This window comes from Syzygium oleosum, unplaced genomic scaffold (genome assembly GCF_021117445.2).
Source record: "Syzygium oleosum isolate NSW1041296 unplaced genomic scaffold, Sole_v2.1 Sole_v2.32, whole genome shotgun sequence".
Classification (NCBI taxonomy): Eukaryota; Viridiplantae; Streptophyta; class Magnoliopsida; order Myrtales; family Myrtaceae; genus Syzygium; species Syzygium oleosum.
Genome location: NW_026607516.1, coordinates 2362487 through 2381750, shown reverse-complemented (window position 1 = coordinate 2381750; position 19264 = coordinate 2362487). Strand labels below are relative to the sequence as shown.

The following is a 19264-nucleotide window of genomic DNA, read 5'->3' as shown; positions in this document are numbered from 1 at the left end:
ACCAAATGTGTAATATCGTCTCTAAACTTTGAATTTGTTCAATGTGATCCCTTAATTTTAGCTCAATGTGCAATGTTATTCATGAAATTTTAATTTGTTTAACGTGATCCTTAAACTTTAACCTAATATGATGTTATTTCTCAATTTTAAATTTGTTCAATGTGGTCTCAGAACTTTTAGTGCATATTCAATTTAATTTTCAAATTATATGAAAATATTAAATGGTGTCCTTGAACTTAAATTAGAGTAAGGATCACATTTGGATATTTTCGTATAGTTTAGGAACTAGATTGAATATTTACGAAAAGTTCAGGAATCACATTGAATAAATTAGAAATTCATGAATGATATTGAATATTAAGCTAAAATTTAGGGATCATATTTAACGAATTGAAAAGTTAAGGGACCGTTTGTATAATTAACCCTTCACATTTTTATTCTTCTAAGCGATTGTTTTTCTCAAGTTCTTACGTACATAACACTCCCCTGCCATTTTGCTCTCGCTGCGTCACTTTTCCTGCAGATCGGAGGGAAGACAGGAGCGCTCTCGTCTTCTCCGATCATCGGAGAACCCAAGGTTCGTGCTTCGCCTCTCCGATTCGACCGATTCCGCTTCTTAGTTTCTCCGAATCGTAGTGTTGTCAGGTGCTGTTTCTGGCTTCTAGATGGGTCCCGTGTCCCGTCGTCGCGACTCCGGCGCGTACCCTGATTTCGGTTCTTGTTCCGCGAATCTAGTTTGCTTTGCGATCTGGGTCGATTTGTTCGCGTTTCATGTTTGTCTGTTCCGGAAAACGTTGTCATTCCTTGGAATCCGTCCGCATTGAAGGTAATCCAACGTTTAGGGGGTGCATAAGATGTGGAAATTACAGAGTATGTTCTTCTTTCGTGTGTTACTCCCCCCTGTGTTCGAGAGAGTGATGCTGAGCTGAATGTTGATTGAGGGTCACCGATCTAGCAAAGAGATGTCGTTGTCGGTCTTGATCGATCGTTTATGTTAGAAGTTTGCGCAGTGGGTGTTATATTGAAGCAAAACGGTGGACTCTACCCTCACCCTAATCGTATGCTTTATCATGAAGTCGCGTCATTTCTTGTGCTGAAGTAAGTTAGAATGATGAGTATCTTAAGTTGTGATATATCTTTAACTGTTCTTTCTTTTTCTCTCAGTTTTGTTCTTTATTTGCAGGTCGCCTTCTACATTGCTTTACTCTTGAGTGCATACCACCTGTAGGCAAATTGCACGGATGAAACTAAGCTTCTGTGCTTATTGATTGTATGTGGAGGCCTGCTTGTGCTTAGAGAGATAGTAAATTCTCATTTTGGAGTCTGGTATTTTTGTGGGCTTGTTGCAAGGGAAGGTGTGGGGACGATTAAATTTTTCCTTTTCAGCCAAAATTTGACTTTTCCTGGCTGAGGCACCGCCATGGAATGTATTCAAAGCATGTCCGAAGTGGCAGCTGGAAATGAACTCGCTCAAAAGCCTCTGATACCTGGGCTTCCTGATGATGTCGCTCTTTCCTGCTTGGCAAGACTTCCACGGAAGTTCCATACAGTCTTGAAATGTGTGTCTAAGCAATGGAGAGACATTGTTTGTAGTGATGAGTGGTATTCTTACAGGAGAAGGCATAATCTAGACGAAGCATGGATCTATGCTTTGTGTAGAGACAAACATGAACGTAGCTTCTGTTATGTATTAGAGCCCAATTCCCCGCGAAGGTGTTGGAAGCAAATTCAAGGCATTCCACCTCAAATTTCAAAGCGAAAAGGAATGGGGTTTGAAACGCTGGGGAAGAATATTTACTTTTTGGGAGGTTGTGGTTGGGTTGAAGACGCTACTAATGAAGTGTACTGCTATGATGCTTCTGCCAACACTTGGAATGAAACTGCTTCGTTGTCGATTGCGAGGTACTTGGTGATGTTAACGTTCTGTATGAATAAAATTGCCCCTATGCTAGCCTTTGCATATTGAAACACCCTTTTTGTCTTGTTATTTCCTGTGCATGTTTTTTTTCCTATCATTTAATTTAATCTTTGTAGGGCTTAGATCTGAATATCTACTCAACGAAAGATTGGTCCTTTTACTCCCCATTCATCTACAAGTACAAAACTTTGCAGATAATGATGTTTTGGAAGATTCTAGGCACGTGTTAGGACAGATCATCTTCATGAGGACACATATTAGAATGCTAGGGTAAATATAGCAGCAATAGAACTTGATAGACACAATAGAGGAGGAAGTAGTAAGTAAATAATTTCTGAAACTCTACACGGTAGGGGAGAACTTATGATCTCTCCGATACAAGGTCAGTTTGTCACCCACAAGGGAATGATAATGAACCCTCATGCTCCTGATTGGCGGTGGTGCTTCTTGCCTTCTACCAGTTGGGGGATATAAGAACAATAAAAACTGGTGAATTGATTGTTTGATGGGAATTTTTGTGTAGATGGAGCTTCCACAGGCCTCTTTTTTCTTTTCTCATGCACTGAAGGTTATATAACTTCTTATCTGACTCAGTTAAGCTCTTCAGGTGCTATTTTGCTTGTGAAGTTTTGGATGAGAAAATTTATGCGATTGGGGGTATAGGTACAAATCTGAGCGGTCCCAATTCTTGGGACACTTATGATCCCAGCACAAATGGTTGGATCTCTCACGAGGACCCTAACCTCGTTCCTGAAGTAGAAGATTCTGTGGTATTGGATGGGCAAATATATATCCGCTGCGGTGGTTCTTCACTTTCATCTCATGTCTATGCCATCGTGTACGAACCATCGAGGGGCTCGTGGCAACATGTGGATGCTGACATTGCGTCTGGCTGGAAGGGTCCAGCGGTCGTCATAGACGGGACTCTTTATGTGTTGGATCAAAGTTCAGGACTCAGGCTGATGAAGTGGCGGAAGGAAAGCAAGGATTGGGTGGTGGTGAGGAGATTGTCACAGCTATTAACTCAACCTCCATGTCGACTTGTGGCAATCGGCAAGAGATTATTTATCATAGGGAAGGGGCTTAGCACAGTGATGTTCGATGTGGACCAGAGTGAAAACGCAGGAGGAATGATGGTGGGATCTTCTATATCCAAGTTGACTTCTGATTATGATGTAATTAGCTGTAAAGTTCTAGCACTATGAGTTGCCCTTGCTCATCAAATTCTTGTTGAATTGTGAACCCGAAGGCCCCCTCTTTATGATACTTGCGGCCAGTAAATATGTTGGGCGCTCTTTCTGAGAATGGATGCCGAAGAAGTGAATATACATCACTTTTGTAAATATGAACAAGGTTGTTCCTTCTATATTTCTTTGATACTATAGAGAAATAGATAACTGTATTTCTTTTCTAGGTACCCGTTAGTATGGATAGCGGTTTTTGACATAATCATGCAAAACACTGTTCTTATCCATCCTACATTTCCAAGATTTCACATCGTCGACTTGTAGTAACAACCTCACAGGAGAGAGATTCCGACCCGAAATCTCATTTACGAAAAAATATGATGAAGCGAATGTAGGCAATCGTATTTTGGAAATAGTGTGAGAAATTGCGTTTTTTTAGTGGTTCCGGTGTCAGTCTCATTGTTTTTTGATGAGTTTGGTTCCCACTGTGTTTCGTTTTTGTGTATGATGAATGTAGTCTATTCATTCACTTAGAAACGGCTATCGATTGAGGGATGCCAACATGATAATTGCATGAAGTTTTGCCCGAAGGCCCTTCATCTCTTTGCAGCTCCTGGAGGAGTTGATATGTTCAGAATGAACTGAGAATTTCGATTCAGATGGCTCGTAACGCTTACCGTGGGAAGTGGCTTACCGTGGGAGGTGGCAACCGAAGTTTTTGGACGAAAATGCCTACAAAAAGCACACGCGATATGCACCTGTGCTGACCTGCTACTTTTCTTTTTCCACTAACGATCACTAATCGCCGTATCGAGCACTACGAAGGATAAAACGTCATATGCTACAAAACTCGAATATACACATCATATGCTACAAAACTCGAATATACGGAGCAATTTTGCGAAAGAAAAACTAAGTTCGAGGACTCATCAGAATGAAGAATTTACACGAAACATCATGTCGCCAGAGCATATATAGAAATGTCCTAGATTCATTACACGCGGTGGCGCATGTCGAAGACCCAACGTAGTCACCTTGTCCGAGTTTGACTCGCGTCAGCTCACATTCAAAAAGCGGTTGCTCGGAGTTGTTGGCCCCGCCCCGCCCTTCTTTCACCGAGCTCACGCTCGAACTCGTTACCCTTTGATCCGCCATTAACGTTGGGCTCGAGAAAGAGATGGCTCCGCGACGTCTCCCGACTTTTCCCTCCCCCTCCTCTGCAGATTTTCCCGAGAAACGAACAGAGGCGCGTCGTCACTCGGTTTTCCCACCGAGGGTCGGCTTCAAAATCCCTCCTTTTCGCTTCGGCGGACGCCTCGAAGCACAGAGGCTCCACCGCGATGCTCTCCACAAGAAGACAGGGTGAGCTGTCGTGAGGGGGAGGGGAAAAGGAATTTATAAAGCGGGCCCTCGTTGTGTCCGCGGAAAGGATGAAGACCCTTTTGGATTATTACGTCGGTCGCCACCCAGTTGTTGCACGCTGCGATGATTGCTGCCGATTTCGCTCACCGTCACAGCGTCGGTTATTGCACTCCTGGTTTCGTATTGGACTTCCATTTTTCGCTGCATCGAGCGCTTCGCCGAGCATCGAACGATCTGTCGATAAGACATGGGTGTTTCCCCTTAAGCGGCTCAGTGGCTCTGTGAGTCACTCGCGAAGAAGTTGGTGATGGGGGACCCCCGATCGTTGCCTCCGGAGGTACAGGGTCTACGTTTCCAATGTAACTTTTCCGCTGAATTCTGCTAGCTTGCTGTTCTTTGTCACTAGTGATTGGTTTCGCTGATGGTTTAATCGAATAATCGTTATCCAGTATCTACCAAAATGGAAACGAGTGTGTTGTGCAGTTGCATCTCACAACTCAGTTTGTATGAGTTTCTGGGTCTTTTTCTTTTTCCTTTCGAAGTTGGTTATTTGAAGAGATTCAGTTTCCATTGCAAGCTGTGAATTTATATTAATCCTTTTACTGCCAGTGCGTGTTTTGTTGCCCGTCATATGGCTTCGGGTTCAAGTGATTATTTTTCCCCTGAAAACACACACTTATAGTATAGCTCATCTGGCGGATGAAGTTTCAGTAATCTACGGTCTTCCGCATTGCTTGTCCATTGACCAATTTTGGTTTTGTTGGTGGATGCTGAAACTTTTGGCTGGAAAGGTGCTTGTACGATCGATGATTTTGTGAAATTTTTGTGTTGTTGCACAGAGCATGCTGCGACACACGATCGACAGAGGAGGACCATACAGGTTACTCTCTTGCTCAAGTAAAAACGACAAAGCAGGGGTGTTACAGGAGCTGGAAAAGGGTGTGAAACCAAATTTGGCTGACTATGATAAGAGGACAGCTCTCCATTTGGCATCATGCGAAGGTTGCACTGAGGTGGTTGTGCTACTTCTTGAGAAAGGAGCTGATGTGAACTCCATTGACCGTTGGGGTCGAACTGTAAGTTTTTCTTTCTTATGTTTGGCATCTGAACCAGTCCTTGGTATTCACGCATACCATGTTGATGAGAAGAGTGCATTTTCTGTTACTTAGCTGCAGTAGAAGCTAACTTGCTAACTAAATCTTTTAGAATGCTCAAAATGTGTCAATCATGATATGGGGGGAGGGAGGGAGAGAGAGAGAGATGATTTTTATTGTGACAAAAATCATGAGTTACATATGAAGCTCTTAGTTAGGTTTGAAAATGTAGCAGGCTTTTGTAATCTCTTCAAGAATAGCATGGTTGGATGTCAACTATTGTGCAACTATCTAGAATGCTTCTCACCTCTTTCAATTATTTTAGCCTGTTCACATTTTCTGAAAGATGCTCCTCAATCTCTTAAAGGAGTTATTTTTCTCCCGTCCTATGAGTAGGACTGACAGACAAAAAAAGAAAAAAGAAAAAGAGGACTGGAATATGTCAAATGCCTTTTATCGCGTAAACAAGCATGATTCTTTTCAGCATTTTTTCTTGTGATACTCATCCATAAATATGCATTTTTCTCATTATAATTGGGTTTTCTAAGGAAGTGTTTGGAGCAATCAATAGTACTTTTTGGGAGAATTTACTTCTCCAATTAATTATTTTCCTTAGCAGAACTTTCGCTGATGTCAATAAGCTTGCAGCCATTATCAGATGCCCGTAGCTTTGGTCACGAGGACATTTGTAAGATACTGATGGCTCGGGGAGGAATAGATCCGGTATGCTATTTTCCTGAGTGGTGGTATATAATGTGACATTTCTACACTTTCCATTATTTCCAAGCAAAATGTCCACCTTTTTTCCGTCGGCATTAATTTAGGCTGGTCGTATGAGTTGTTGACTTAGATTTCAAGACTTCCATCATTTACGGCTGAAGAATTCTTTCCCTGATAACTCTTCTTTTGGAGATTCTCCGTATGATGCTTTTCCTACTTCCATTCGTTACAAATATTTAAACTTGGTAAAGATTAGGACCTGGTATCTTCCTCGCCACAGGATGAAGCCTCTACCGAGGCATTCCATTTACAAGAGGACAAACTCAAGCAAAAAAATTTGTGTATCTTCTGTACAAAAGTAAGCTTCATAATGGGACTTCAATGATTAGAGATGTTCTTAGATTGCCATTGTATGTCAAAATTTAGGAATCTGCTGGCCGATCAATTTGTTGAATATGAACGTACTTCAGCCAAGTTATTGTTCGACATTGCAGATGCTTTACATAGACGGTTTTACACCCATCAGTAACCTAGCGCACATAAATTTGGCAATACAGCCACAATTTGGGTGGATTGGATAGTTTACAATGTATTCCTTTCATCTTAATGCTTCGAACAGGTCGGACGTGATGCACAAAATCCATGCTATGAGATCGACTTTGATGAGGTTGACATGGAGAGTGCTATTCTAATTGGAGAAGTAAGAAACTGATTGATGTTTATGGCAAACTTTTGTGAGTTTTCTAAGGTACTTTATGTAATCTATGTAATGCCTTGCATTGACCTTACTTTGTTGGTTACCAGGGAGCGTTTGGCGAAGTATATATGGTGAAATGGCGTGGTACAGAAGTTGCAGCAAAAACAATACGTTCCTCCATTGCCTCAAATCCAAGAGTTAGGTTGGTTTATGCATGTGTTAAGTGAAATCTTCATTCAAAATGTGCATAAAAAATTTTCTCCCAGAAAAAAATTTGCCATCTTCCATTACTGAGAGTTGATGATAGAATCTGGAAAATCTAGGATACGATAGTAATGTTTGATAGCCACATAGGTCTATTCTCCACGGAGAATAGATTAATTGATAAGTTGTTTAACTTTATGCTTAACTAAATTGTGAATGGTGGGGTTATATTAACAAAATTTAACTTTGATGTTGCACATAAATACTTGGAATATTTTCCTTACCTCCATGAGACTATAGGAATCTAAGATTTTGTATACTTGAAACTTGGTGCAGCTTTGAAACATGAAGTGACACTTGTGTTTCTTTCCTGATGATTAGTCAGATTGAGAACTTAAAACATGAATTATCAACTGCGCACTGGCTCAGTCGTTTTTTTATTTTTTATTTTTTATTTTTTTTTGTTGGGGGGGGTGGGATGGGGTGGAGTGCAGGCACCTCAATTTGTGTTTGTTTGAATCCCGTAGTCAGCAAAAAGCCAGAATCTTGAAACTTGGATGCTTTTGTATGATGCAACTGGAAATCATACAGTATATGTACTATATTCTCACAGGAGTGACTTCATGAAGGAACTGGCTCTTTGGCAGAAGCTGCGCCACCCTAATATTGTGCAGTTCCTTGGTGTTTTAAAGCAATCTGATCGTTTGATCTTTCTCACTGAGTATCTCCGCAATGTGAGTCTTCACATTTTAATGGAGTTAACTGTAGTTTGGTTGTCTCATTTTCCCATCATTGGTGTTGCTTCAGGGAAGCTTGTTTGATACACTGAGGAAGAGAGGAAGACTTAATCCACAGACTGCAGTTGCATATGCTTTGGATATTGCAAGGTATATATTGTCGATCCTTCTATCCTGAATGATGATGGTGAAGTGATCTTTCTCCAGTTTAGCTGTCATTCTGGAGCAAGTTTTTCTTTCAGCCAATAAATTTTTTCAGCATTTTGATTTATGTAGCCCTTCAATGGTAAAATTATAATTATTTTTCTTTTTTTGCAATAGGTTTTACCTCGTGAAAGTTTCAACTGTTAACATACTTATATTACTACTTTCTTTCCCAATTGCTGCTTCGATGATTATCAGGACTAGAGCATTTGGATCTGGTTATGCTTGTGTTCGATCCAATCAACAGTTTCACCATTTGTTTTCAGTGTCTTCTTTAGGATCTTGAATTGTGCTGCAATTTTAGCATTTTCTTTTAATTTATTTTGGTCAGGTAGAGATAGTTCCTCCCAATGAAAATAAAGTTAAAGCCAGGTGATTTTTTTGGTAGCATTATAAAAAATACATCGTCAGAAATCAACAAGAACTGCAGTGACATTTGAAAATTGATATGGGGAATCATGCTTGAAATCCATGGCTTATGCTATGAAAGCATGTATAGCTATTACTGTTTGGCTAAAACTGTTAGTGGTCTAATCTACACATTATGCAACTCAAGTTCAGCCGAATCCTCGCGATTTATGCAGGGGTATGAATTATCTCCATCAACATAAACCGCACGCAATAATACACCGAGATTTGACGCCGAGGTATTTTACTTTGATTAAACTCTCTTTCGTGATATAACTTGAGCAGGGAAGGGGGGGCTCTTACAAAATATGTTGCCACAGTGTATAGGTGAGGGTGGCAATGGTCGAGTACGTCCGTCTCATTTTTAAAGTCATAGGAATAGTGCTTGCAACCATTCTGTGCCTAGAGAGCTATGGTTCACTGAGGTTTTTGTTTTGAAGGAAGGTCATCTTTGGTCAATCTGAGGTCTCTGCTCTTCCGACATATTGACATAATTCATCCATGGAGTAGTAATGTTACCTTGTTGATAGTTGGCAGTGCATACCAGAATAATTCCAACAGAAGCAAATTCTAGTATCAGTGTATATTAAAATTTGATTAGGTTTATACATGGTTTTGAACACGGGAGAACATTCTGCGAGGAAAGCACGTGTTTGCAAGACTAGCTTTTCAATCAACTCAATTGATGTAGGTTAGTTTCATTCTAGACAGAGAGGCTCGGCATCTCTCGCTGTAAATAATATCTTGTGAGTTTCTGCTAGGATGATTAGCCTATTGCTTTTTAGTTTCTAGAGGAGGCATTGTCAGCGGTGGTGATAGATGTTTGGCATCTAGTGGTGCAGTTTTTGCATTCAAATCAGAAAAAACCTAATGATTTTCTCACTTTTGGAGTTCTTGCAGGAATGTGTTGCAAGATGAATCCGGCCATCTTAAGGTGACAGACTTTGGCTTGAGCAAGATTGCACTGGCTAAAGATGCAGAGGGTTACAAAATGACTGGTTGCACTGGCTCATGTTAGATTGACTGTTCATCAACTTTTGATTAGTTACTGATTTTTTCTTTCCGTATAGCTAAATAAACTATACGCTGTTGATCCAGATCGTTACATGGCCCCAGAAGTTTATCGTCGAGAATCATATGGGAAGAGTGTTGATGTCTTTTCATTTGCCATGATCGTCTACGAGGTACACACGACTGTGGGTGTATCCTCTTCTCATGATTAGTTGAAGGACTATTCTCTTCTACACTTGAGAGACTTCAGACCTTAGTTAAATTTCATTATTTGCATGAATCGTCAACTGCTTGGATATTTTAAAAGCTCATTCAGCTTATCAAGACACGTTGATCATGACTGCATTTCTCATAAGAGAAGCCAAATTGTCTCCAGATGTATTACGGGGGACCATCTCATAGGGCACAAACCCCAGAACAAGTCGCTGATAAAAGAGCATACGAGGATTCCCGTCCACCGCTCTCTTCATACATACACCCTGAATCAGTTAGAGCGTAAGTCATTCCTTCTGAACCATTTCCTTCACAGAAAGCTGCATATAGCCAGACAGGATATACTGCATGTGTTATGTACTGTGGGAACTGTAAAGAAATCCTTCCACATTCAAAAGATACGAGCTCATAGTGCATTATTTTGGGTTTTTCTCTCCAGGAATATAAGTTTTAACACTAAATCTTGACCCAGCAATCATTTCAGGCCAGATTTTTCTACTTAGATACTGGAAACCCATGGATGTCATTCATGCAAGTTGTTTCTATCAATGATTTCCATGGTTCGGGATACTTGTTCTAAGTAACAAATTTGTGTAAATGCTTGCTTTCATTAGGCTTCTTCGAGAATGTTGGCATAAGAATCCAGATTGCAGGCCTACGTTTGAAGAGATAATCTTACAGCTAGAGAAAATCCAAGAGAACATGCAATATGACAAGACAATGCGGGTTTGCTGTTCTTGTGCTATCTTATGACACGAGTCGCAGCCTGCAGCATATATAGAATATGCATCTCTTTCTTTCATTCAATGCTCTCAATGAGAGATATGTTTAAGAACGAGCACACCTCATGCTCGGCAACCCTATATGACACTTCCTCTCTCTGCGACCTTGTATGATATTCCTGTCATATTTGGGTGTGTGTATCATCTTGTTTTTATATATATTGGGGAAGAATAATGAAAAACTGCTTGAGCATGGTTTTGTAGAGTAAAGCTAGACTCACAAAAACTGGCTTCCTTTCAATGTTGATTTGCGAAATGACATCGGCAAATTCAAGTGGTTATTTCAACAAATGTACTACATCCAAGCGTTCTGCTGCGTTTTGTAAATCGACTGTGTAGACTAGCCTTTGTACCTCCAGCTTTATTCATCTAGATTATAAGCATAATTGCTATTGCCATCAGAGTTGGTTTACCATGAGGTCATTTCGTATAGCAGCTTGCAACATGTGTTCAGTGTTCCAGGTACCTTACACAACAATCTGACCCAAAACAAGTGCGTCAAACTCAGACAGAGAACCCCTCGTGTATCATTTCATAAGTTATCTTTCACTCAAGGTGAGTTTGGGGCGTGTTACTGCCGTCCCTTTTGCATGTACCAACATTCCTCACTATAACCCGGCAATGTTGAGGCCATGACATGGACCGGAATGCTACAACCACCATCTTGTCCCTCTGCTCTACCGGATCAGAGTGGCTGCATACAGGGTCTCCACAGCATGAGCATGATGCTCATGGCTTGCAAAATGGACAGGACGCTACTCTGGGTTGGCTTTGCTTCTTGGGAGAAAGACGCGAAGTCATGTATAAACAAGGGCATATATGCAAAGGTCAACGTTGCATTCTGGAGGCGAGAACAAAGCGAAGCAATGCTGAGGAAGGCTGAAGCAAAGAAATGAAAATCATTTTGTCATTTGAGTTAGTTCGTTCTGGAATTTATCCAAGTTTGAGTAATACTTGAGAGAGAGCTAGAGGTCAGAGAAACATGTCGATGCAAGTCGTACCTCGAGAATTCCTGAGCTAAACTGCGAGAACTAGGCAGATAAGAGCTTAGTGTCTGCATTTATCGTAATGAAATCAACCATGTTATTCATTTTGAACCCTTAAGTCTGTTTGTGGGAAAATATATGTTTTGAAAAGACAATTTTTTAAAAATGAGTGCTTATATCGATTACAAAAATAAATAAACTAAAAAAAATTTCATCATCCACGAGAATGTTTTGGCATTAATTGTTGTCAATAATATAAACATTTTTTGTTGGCTAATCATTTTAAGTAATATAATCAATCATTTTCAAGAAACTACTTTCTAAACTATTCATTTTTTGTGAAATAAAAGGACCCTTTAATTATGTTCTTTGGAACGCTGTTAATTTAATAATTGTTTGTGCGTGAGACATTGCCAACATGGTCTGGGTGGTGTAGTCGGTTATCACGCTAGTCTCACACACTAGAGGTCCCCGGTTCGAACCCGGGCTCAGACATTTTGCATTCCTTCGCTTTGATGTTATCTATATCAACTCTTTCCTTGTTCTATTCTCAGTAAAACTCTTTTTTTTTTATCCCATAATTTAATCTTTCTGCGAGATTGCAACTTAAATTCCTGCTCAAAATCAGTTCTTTGGCTACATTGCATGATCGTATTGTCAAGCATGAGCTGAATTTTAACCAAGCTGCGATGACCCGGAATTTATTAGCACAAAAGCCACCAATGACAATATTGATCACATTCGATCGCCAAATAATTTTACAAAAGCGAATTTCTACAATCGTCCCTTCAGAGAAGCTCAACAGGAACAGGTTTTCACGGGCTAAAAGTAGAACTTCGCTTCTGATTTCCAAGTCTTAGTACAGTATTTCCGGATTTCCAAGTCTAATTACAGTATTTCCGGCCATGACGATGGTGTTCTTCGGGTACTGCTAAATACTAAGAGACAAGAAAGATCATCCTTTGCTGCGTTTCGTGCCAAATTCCTTCTGTAGTGGAAACTTGGTAAGTAATGATCCTTCACCCGATGCTGGTGACTTGGACGCCATTCACATGGTGAATCAATGGCGGGCTAATGCAATCGGTCATGCAGAGTATGATCCCCCCATCAGTGAGTGAACAGCATATATACGACATAGCGCTGAGATGGCCGACAGCTAAAGTACCCAAGATTCCATCATAACAGCTCTATGTCTTCCTTCGCGGCAATAGTATAAGTGCATATCTGGATACCGGAATCATGCTGATCGTTTATGTGCCAGTGGCAAGGTAATGGCAACTTTGACAAACTATTCGTTCCTGTTTCTCCTTTCAGATTGGTGCTTTGGCCTACCATTAGGTGATTGCTCATGGATGGGGCTCTTCCTCTTTGCAAGAAGACGCTTGCCAATAATTCTCTCGGTACGAATTGCTTCCTGAATATTTTGGCGGACTAGATTGCAGAGCTCATCGAGCGCTAACATTGGAAATGGCTCTTCAATAAGAACACCAACCTGCAGATGTCAAGACAGAAGTCAAGTCATGTCGATATGAAAGGGATTGGTGGGAGTTGCCAGGTGATTCCCACCGTGTGTCGAGAGTAGACTGTTCTTTCTATTAACTTTAGCACTATACATAACAGCCTTCAATATGGATTTCACAATCGAATGTAATCCCAGCAAAGGTTGAAAAGCAGACTCTAGCGCTGTGTCAAACTCATGCTTTTGAGTGGGATCCGTCCCATCTATGCATTTAACAGCTTGCCAAGGCAACAGCTTAGCGGTAACCAGGAAAAGTTGAAATGTATGAGAGGGCAAAGCTTTTAATACAATTGGAGAACAGCTGAAAATAGTCCGTGTCAAGAGAGAGAGCAACAAATTTCCCTGAAGGAATGCATTCTACAGTCTGGAACAGAATCTTTTGTAAAATAACTTTTCGGTAAAAAATATGTTCACTTTAACCAATCAAGAGACCCTAAATTCCTCGAACATATGAATGTGGATTACCATTGCCTGCCTGACTCATCAGCAGCACATATTCTTCGCCATCCAATAAAGATTATATCATCAAGTAATTCACTAGGAAACTTAGCTACGGTGTAGGTAGAATCGATGAGCGAGGGAACAGAAAGCAATAGGGAATCATACTTCTTCAATGCAGAACAAGGAAGCGGCGCTGATGAAAGTGGCCGGAACCACAATCCAGTGGCAATCATCCCAAAGAATGACAGGAAGAGTCAGATGCCAAAGGACCAGAAACCTCGAGGTCAAACGGGTGTAGGAGAGAGGAATTGGAATGCCAATTAGTTGCTCGCAGATGCTGATTCCTTCATGAAAGCAAGATATTTTTGACTCCTACATGATTAAGATCCGAAATTAAAGTGAATGCAGGCCTATTAAGTTCACTCTACTCCCTGCATAAATCAAATGGTCACCATCTGGTATTGGTAAAATAAAGAATCTGCAAATGCAAGGCCCTCGTGCTCAGTCTCACTCAGAAACTTAATTTGTTAGTTGAGCAATGAAATACCAGGACATGTCTCTTCGACTCCTCTAAGCTCAACAATCTGAGGCTTTGGGAAATGAACTCGATAATGCAGCGAGGCCGGTGCTTTGACTTGAGAATCACAGCTAGATCATCCCCTTCAATTCGGTTTCTAAGGTCTCGACCGATATCCGAGCCATAAGTAACATGACACTGCATATGTAAAGTCCACTATCTCTGAGCATCGAAAGCGGAGTCGAGCATTTGAATTGATAAAAGTCACAGAATGTAAGTCATAGATAATCTCACCTCTGACTTCTAAACTAAGCAAGTTTTCTGAGCAACAATTCAACAGAGAAGTCAATACCAACCGACCTTAAGTGCGACGGGAAACGCCATGATATACTCCAGAAGGGCCTTCTTCAGTGCCGAATCCTCGTTGCTCTCCACCGTACTGATCACCTGCCTCGCAAAATCATCAGCCCCTGCAATCACCTTCACCCAAGCCTGCCTCCCTTCCTGGAACCTCGAATACGAAGCCTCCGTTCTAAACACCAAAAGGAGCGCCAGCGCCGGTGCTGTCAGCTGGTATGGCAACGATGACGTCCTCAGCACCGGGAAAAACTCCGGCAACCACTCCATCGCCACAGCGGTATTATAACTCGCGACCATAACCGCCACCAGAGTGAAAGCCATCACCGGAGGTATCAGAGAGAGGATCACCCGCGAGGACAAGCTCGAGAGCAAGTGCCGGACATGGCGCTGCGAGCTCCGGTGTTGGAGCCAGCTCTCGTGGTTGTAGAGGGTCCGTTTGCGCTGCATCCCTTGCTCCTTCACGCTATCGGCCCAGTCGGGTATCATCCGGAGGATCGAGATGATCGCGGGGGGCTTCCGGGGGCTCGAATCTCCAGCTTGACAGGAGAGGACCTTGAAGGAGATGGTGCTGCTGTGAATGGCGTGAGGAGTTGAGGGCAACTTGGGGATGAACTTTGGTGTGAACTGGGAATGCATGGAGTGAGATTTGAGGCTTGTGGGCTGTGCCATTGGGAGGAATTGGAATTAGGGTTTTGGACTTGGGGAGTGGAGGGAGGGGAGGACATGTTAGGGAAGTAGCAGAGAGTGTAAAGGAGTCGAAGGGTTGAGGAAGAGAGGTGGTGGAAGGTTTAGTTAATGACAGTTATTTTTTGTGAAGGAGGTTTTTTAACCCATTGAAATGAAATATGTTGGTGATAAGCTCGTGCTACAGTCACCGGCAACCTTCGCACTCTCAGGTGACAGCCAACTAAAAATATGTGGAATAAGGTACAGTTTTTTTTGTACTTTCTTCAAAATAAAAAAGAAAACCTTTATTCTATTAAGTAAGTTGCATCGAATAGGCATTTTATGAATCAATTCTTTTTTTTTTTGGGACTAATAATCAATTCTATTTAATAGCTAGGTTTTTGCAAAATTAGTAACTCTATATAGAAAAGTAATAAGAAAGAGTAACTTCTTTCACTGAAATTAGTGACATTCTTATCGATTGAGAATGTGCATGCCCAAAACAAGGACCATACCCTCTTTGTAGGATTAAAAGAATTTGCATTAGGACAAGTGGTTTTCAACCCAACCGTTGTTTTTTTTAAAAGTAAACCTATCTATAGTTAGTAGCATTTTCAAATTGATAATAACTTTCTGATAACGATTTTTTTTTTTCAATTGACTAATTATTTTAGGTAATATAAACAATTATTTTTAGGAAAATATTTTTTAAATCATTTATTTTTCGTGAAATAAACAGGCCTTAGTCAGCAATGTTCACACATGATTAATAGATATACGCAACTCCTCGAATTTCTTTTTTCAAGTCATTATATGAGAGGATAATGATATAAATGGTCCATAAACTTTGATATAATATATAATGTGGTGCATGAACTTTTAATTTTTTCAATGTGATCTCTAAGATTTATCCCAATGTGTAATGAGGTCCTTGAACTTTTAAATCATTCAATGTGATTTCTGAATTTTTGACATATTTAATGCTGTCCTTCCATTAATTTAAGTTCTGGGATAACATTGAATATTTTTGTATAGTCTAGGGACTAAATTGAAGATGTACCAAAAGTCCATGGTCCATATTGAACAATTTAAAAATATTCAGGGACGACATACCATATTGGACTAAAATTCAAGGACCACATTAAATATTTAATCAAAATTTAGAGATCATTTGTGTCATTTTCCTTTATATGGGCCTGAATTTTACTTGTTCTTGAGGCCATGGTACAATGGATTCACTTTTTTTTTTGGTCAAAAACGGAATCACATTTTTTTTTTAAGTCAAAAAATGGAATCACTTCAATTTTTTTGTTTTGGTCAAATCACTTGAAATTTGGAAGGGCCGCACGATTCGAGTTGTTCTTTTTGCCTTGACCTGGAAGGTGGGTCTCCGTCCCAAAAGCCTCTCTCCGACATGGACCAATCGAAACCCGCCCAGAATCAGCCACCGCCCCCGCCCCCGCCCAGAGCAGCTCCGCCGCAGCCGCCGGCGCGGCCACCGCCGCAGCCGCAGCGCCAGAGGAGCAACAGGAAAAGACCCCTCGAGCCCAGTGTTTGGATTCAAGCCTCTCCTTACTACAAGATGCGCTCCGTGCTCGGCGACCTTCGCCCTTCTTTCATCGAGGTTTGCTTTCCATCTCCGCTCGTGGGCGGTGTCACATGTCGGAATGATCTCTTTTGCTCTTTTACCAATGTTGGGTTCGTGATTTCTTGCTGTATATTTCGCGTTCTCTTGGTATACTCTTTTTCTTTCTTTTTCTAGGGGAAGTTTTCCCGCTCCCGGTGAAAGAGTAGACGAAAAATGATGCTTGGGTTGGCCTGCGATTGTATGCTTTTCAGTATCTGCTGTGAATATGGCCGAAAAATCACATCTTTTCGGTTCGCTTCTTTTGAATTCAGCAATAAATTCTTCTGGGCATCAAGTTTTCGTGATGCTTAAGAAACATGGCTCAAGTTGACGATTGGGAAATTACAAGTCAGACCCTTACTTGGGGTTCTACAATCTGAGTTTCAAGGGAATTGTCACGGGGAAAAATTTGAAAGTTTTGGACTTGAACTGGTGTGCTTGTGGTATTGGCATGTGATGAATGTTGAAGGTCTCTCTGTTTCAATACATGAAATGGTTTGAATTCTGCTGGGTGGTTTATATCCTATTGGAGTATGCATGTTTGTATCTAAGTTTGCGGAATACGTAGACGATGACTATATCCTGTTGGTCGACGAAAAAACTTAGCTTTTCACCCTCTTGCACATGTTTGATTCTGTTGCTGCATAAAGCTGGTAAAGCCTAATGCCTCTTTGGGTTTATCCATTTGAAGGTGCTTGCAACCCCGGACTTTCGGAATTGCAGGGCAGCTCAAGAAATTAGAGAAAGTAAGCTCCAAAATGTTCGACTTGCAGTGCTTTTATATGATTTGGAAAGTTTTCGTACTTTTCCTTGAATTTCTTGGTGTATCGTATGCTCAGACTCCTTTATCTTGTTAGATGTTTACATGAACATGGGTGCAGCCATCTAGTGGAGATCAGTAGCAATAAATTTGCTTTAGTAAAGAATAATTTGATGATAACTTGTAAATTGGAATCGATGTGCAGAACTATGCATGCTTGCACGGTGAGAATTTCGTGCAACATATCTTCCGGCCACTGCATATATCATGGTTTCATGTCACAGCGAAGTGTGTCAGCATCGTCTCTCTCCATAGAAAAGTGACCTTTTTCTTGGGTTGAAATAATTTTTGTGCGCCTAAGGTTTGTGATTCTGATTGTCTTATATTACAGAGCTGAAGCTGTTTATGGAACTATACAGACAGATGACTGCTAGTGCAGAATCAATCTCTTCTACGAAATATAACAATGTGAAAGACGGGAAGCGTGTGAAAGGAGAGAACCAGGACACTGAAAAGCGGCAACCTGAAGTGCTCGAGACTCGGGGGTCATACATTGTTGGTGGATCAGCTTTTGGCTGGAACTTCATTACCTTTCCTGGCCATAAACCGGCGTACTACGGTCCGACAAAAGAGTCGTTTCGAGCTTCACAAGTGGAGCTACAAGAAAAGAGAACTGCTTCTGTTCCCCGCGTTGGTTGAGAGATCATGAGCCATCACACTCGATTGGTGTTGGGACTAGGAATCACCATGGATTTTTTTTTCCCTTTTTTGGGCTAAGTGAATCACCGTGGAATTGTATAGAGTCTTGGAAGCAATATCATCAGTGTTCGAGGGATGTAACTAGTCTTAGCTTCATACACCAGTTTAGCTATCCAGTGAATCTCTTGTAATGTGACCTCACATTTTCGTTTTCCTTAATACTCTGACTTTCCATTTCTTTTCAAGGAAAAAGATCAGCTCTAGCCAATTCTTCTTGGGAATATTGCTACCCTGCTGATCAACTGAACTCTTGATGCCATCTTGAATTTGTTTTGATTTGCATTTTATTAATTCGACGTGCATAGAGTGAGGATGCTGTTTCTGCCTCATTTTGCGGTGAATTAGTTTGGGCCATCTTGAGAATTTCACAATTAGAAGCAACTCCATTGACCCTTTTCTTCATTTTTTCCTATTTTCTAAATGACCATATTGTTTTCCTCGTCTCATCACATTACCAAATCAGATAAATTGGATGTTTAGATTATTTGAAGTAAAATTATCAATATTTGCGAATTTATTGGCAGTGTTGATATCGAGCTCATGCCTCGATATCAAGGAGACTCTCAAGCGTCAACCTGTCATAAACATTAAGGGATCAATTATAAAACTTATTTCGACAAAAAAAAACTATGAAATTTATTCGAAAGGTGGCATTACTTACCAAAATATTATATAAATATTTAAATTGGGGCCATGTTCAACAAATGGGTCCATAGCTCAGTGGTAGAGCATTTGACTGCAGATCAAGAGGTCACCGGTTCGAACCCGGTTGGGCCCTTCTCTTGTTTTTTATTTTTTAATTTTTCTCACTTTTGAAATTCATCTCGCCGAGCTACTGTTCTTTTGCACTACTTCGTCTCAACCTGGTTGGGTCCACAGTTCTGGATAGGTTGAGTCCGGAAAGGTAAAAAACTGGCCTTCCAGAGGAATTGCACAAGAGAACTTACCGTAAGAAACATCGAAAGCCGACAGGAATGTCGGCTTCATGCCAAACATTGCATACCCGATAAGCCGATCCAGCTAGGAATTCTCCCTACTACTTGGTTCCATGCAAGATCCAACAAATGCTGACTTTTTGCATCCCCTTAACCA

The 19264-nt window shown here is 40.9% G+C and overlaps 4 protein-coding genes and 2 non-coding genes across 12 annotated transcripts; 5 read left to right on the top strand and 1 right to left on the bottom strand.

Annotated features, from left to right (window-relative positions):
- Positions 1–448: 448 nt before the first annotated feature.
- Positions 449–3331, top strand: LOC115691768 (F-box/kelch-repeat protein SKIP4-like). Of its 3 annotated transcripts, none has more exons than XM_030618496.2 (3): positions 449–577; positions 1184–1902; positions 2526–3331. In XM_030618496.2, the coding sequence occupies exons 2-3, from the start codon at positions 1421–1423 to the stop codon at positions 3121–3123; spliced, it is 1080 nt and encodes a 359-aa protein (XP_030474356.2). In that variant the 5' UTR covers positions 449–577; positions 1184–1420; the 3' UTR covers positions 3124–3331. The 3 variants fall into 3 exon arrangements, with proteins under 3 accessions (XP_030474356.2, XP_056160641.1, XP_056160642.1); XM_056304666.1 differs by having other exon boundaries at positions 469–645; XM_056304667.1 differs by having other exon boundaries at positions 469–826.
- An 897-nt stretch (positions 3332–4228) lies between these two features.
- Positions 4229–11417, top strand: LOC115691770 (serine/threonine-protein kinase VIK-like). 4 transcript variants are annotated; one of them, XM_056304418.1, is made up of 12 exons: positions 4229–4804; positions 5307–5543; positions 6210–6284; positions 6901–6981; positions 7086–7180; positions 7796–7916; positions 7990–8069; positions 8708–8770; positions 9432–9544; positions 9630–9715; positions 9919–10037; positions 11000–11417. In XM_056304418.1, the coding sequence occupies exons 1-12, from the start codon at positions 4775–4777 to the stop codon at positions 11073–11075; spliced, it is 1176 nt and encodes a 391-aa protein (XP_056160393.1). In that variant the 5' UTR covers positions 4229–4774; the 3' UTR covers positions 11076–11417. The 4 variants fall into 4 exon arrangements, with proteins under 4 accessions (XP_056160393.1, XP_056160392.1, XP_056160394.1 ...); XM_056304417.1 differs by lacking the exon at positions 11000–11417 and adding an exon at positions 10370–10740 and having other exon boundaries at positions 4229–4826; XM_056304419.1 differs by lacking the exon at positions 11000–11417 and adding an exon at positions 10228–10367 and having other exon boundaries at positions 4230–4804.
- Positions 11418–11944: 527 nt separating this feature from the next.
- On the top strand, positions 11945–12018 carry TRNAV-CAC (transfer RNA valine (anticodon CAC)). Its single transcript has one exon. It is a non-coding gene; the product is annotated as a tRNA-Val (tRNA).
- A 410-nt stretch (positions 12019–12428) lies between these two features.
- On the bottom strand, positions 12429–15156 carry LOC115691771 (voltage-dependent chloride channel 1, chloroplastic-like). 2 transcript variants are annotated; one of them, XM_030618500.2, is made up of 4 exons: positions 14361–15156; positions 14031–14198; positions 13649–13855; positions 12429–13015 (listed from the first exon to the last, which is right to left on the bottom strand). In XM_030618500.2, the coding sequence occupies exons 1-4, from the start codon at positions 15027–15029 to the stop codon at positions 12812–12814; spliced, it is 1248 nt and encodes a 415-aa protein (XP_030474360.2). In that variant the 5' UTR covers positions 15030–15156; the 3' UTR covers positions 12429–12811. The 2 variants fall into 2 exon arrangements, with proteins under 2 accessions (XP_030474360.2, XP_056160582.1); XM_056304607.1 differs by lacking the exon at positions 13649–13855.
- Positions 15157–16352: 1196 nt separating this feature from the next.
- Positions 16353–18387, top strand: LOC115691773 (uncharacterized). Its single transcript, XM_030618501.2, has 3 exons — positions 16353–16650; positions 17345–17399; positions 17805–18387. The coding sequence occupies exons 1-3, from the start codon at positions 16441–16443 to the stop codon at positions 18110–18112; spliced, it is 573 nt and encodes a 190-aa protein (XP_030474361.2). The 5' UTR covers positions 16353–16440; the 3' UTR covers positions 18113–18387.
- Positions 18388–18878: 491 nt separating this feature from the next.
- TRNAC-GCA (transfer RNA cysteine (anticodon GCA)) lies at positions 18879–18950 on the top strand. Its single transcript has one exon. It is a non-coding gene; the product is annotated as a tRNA-Cys (tRNA).
- The last annotated feature ends 314 nt before the right edge of the window (positions 18951–19264 follow it).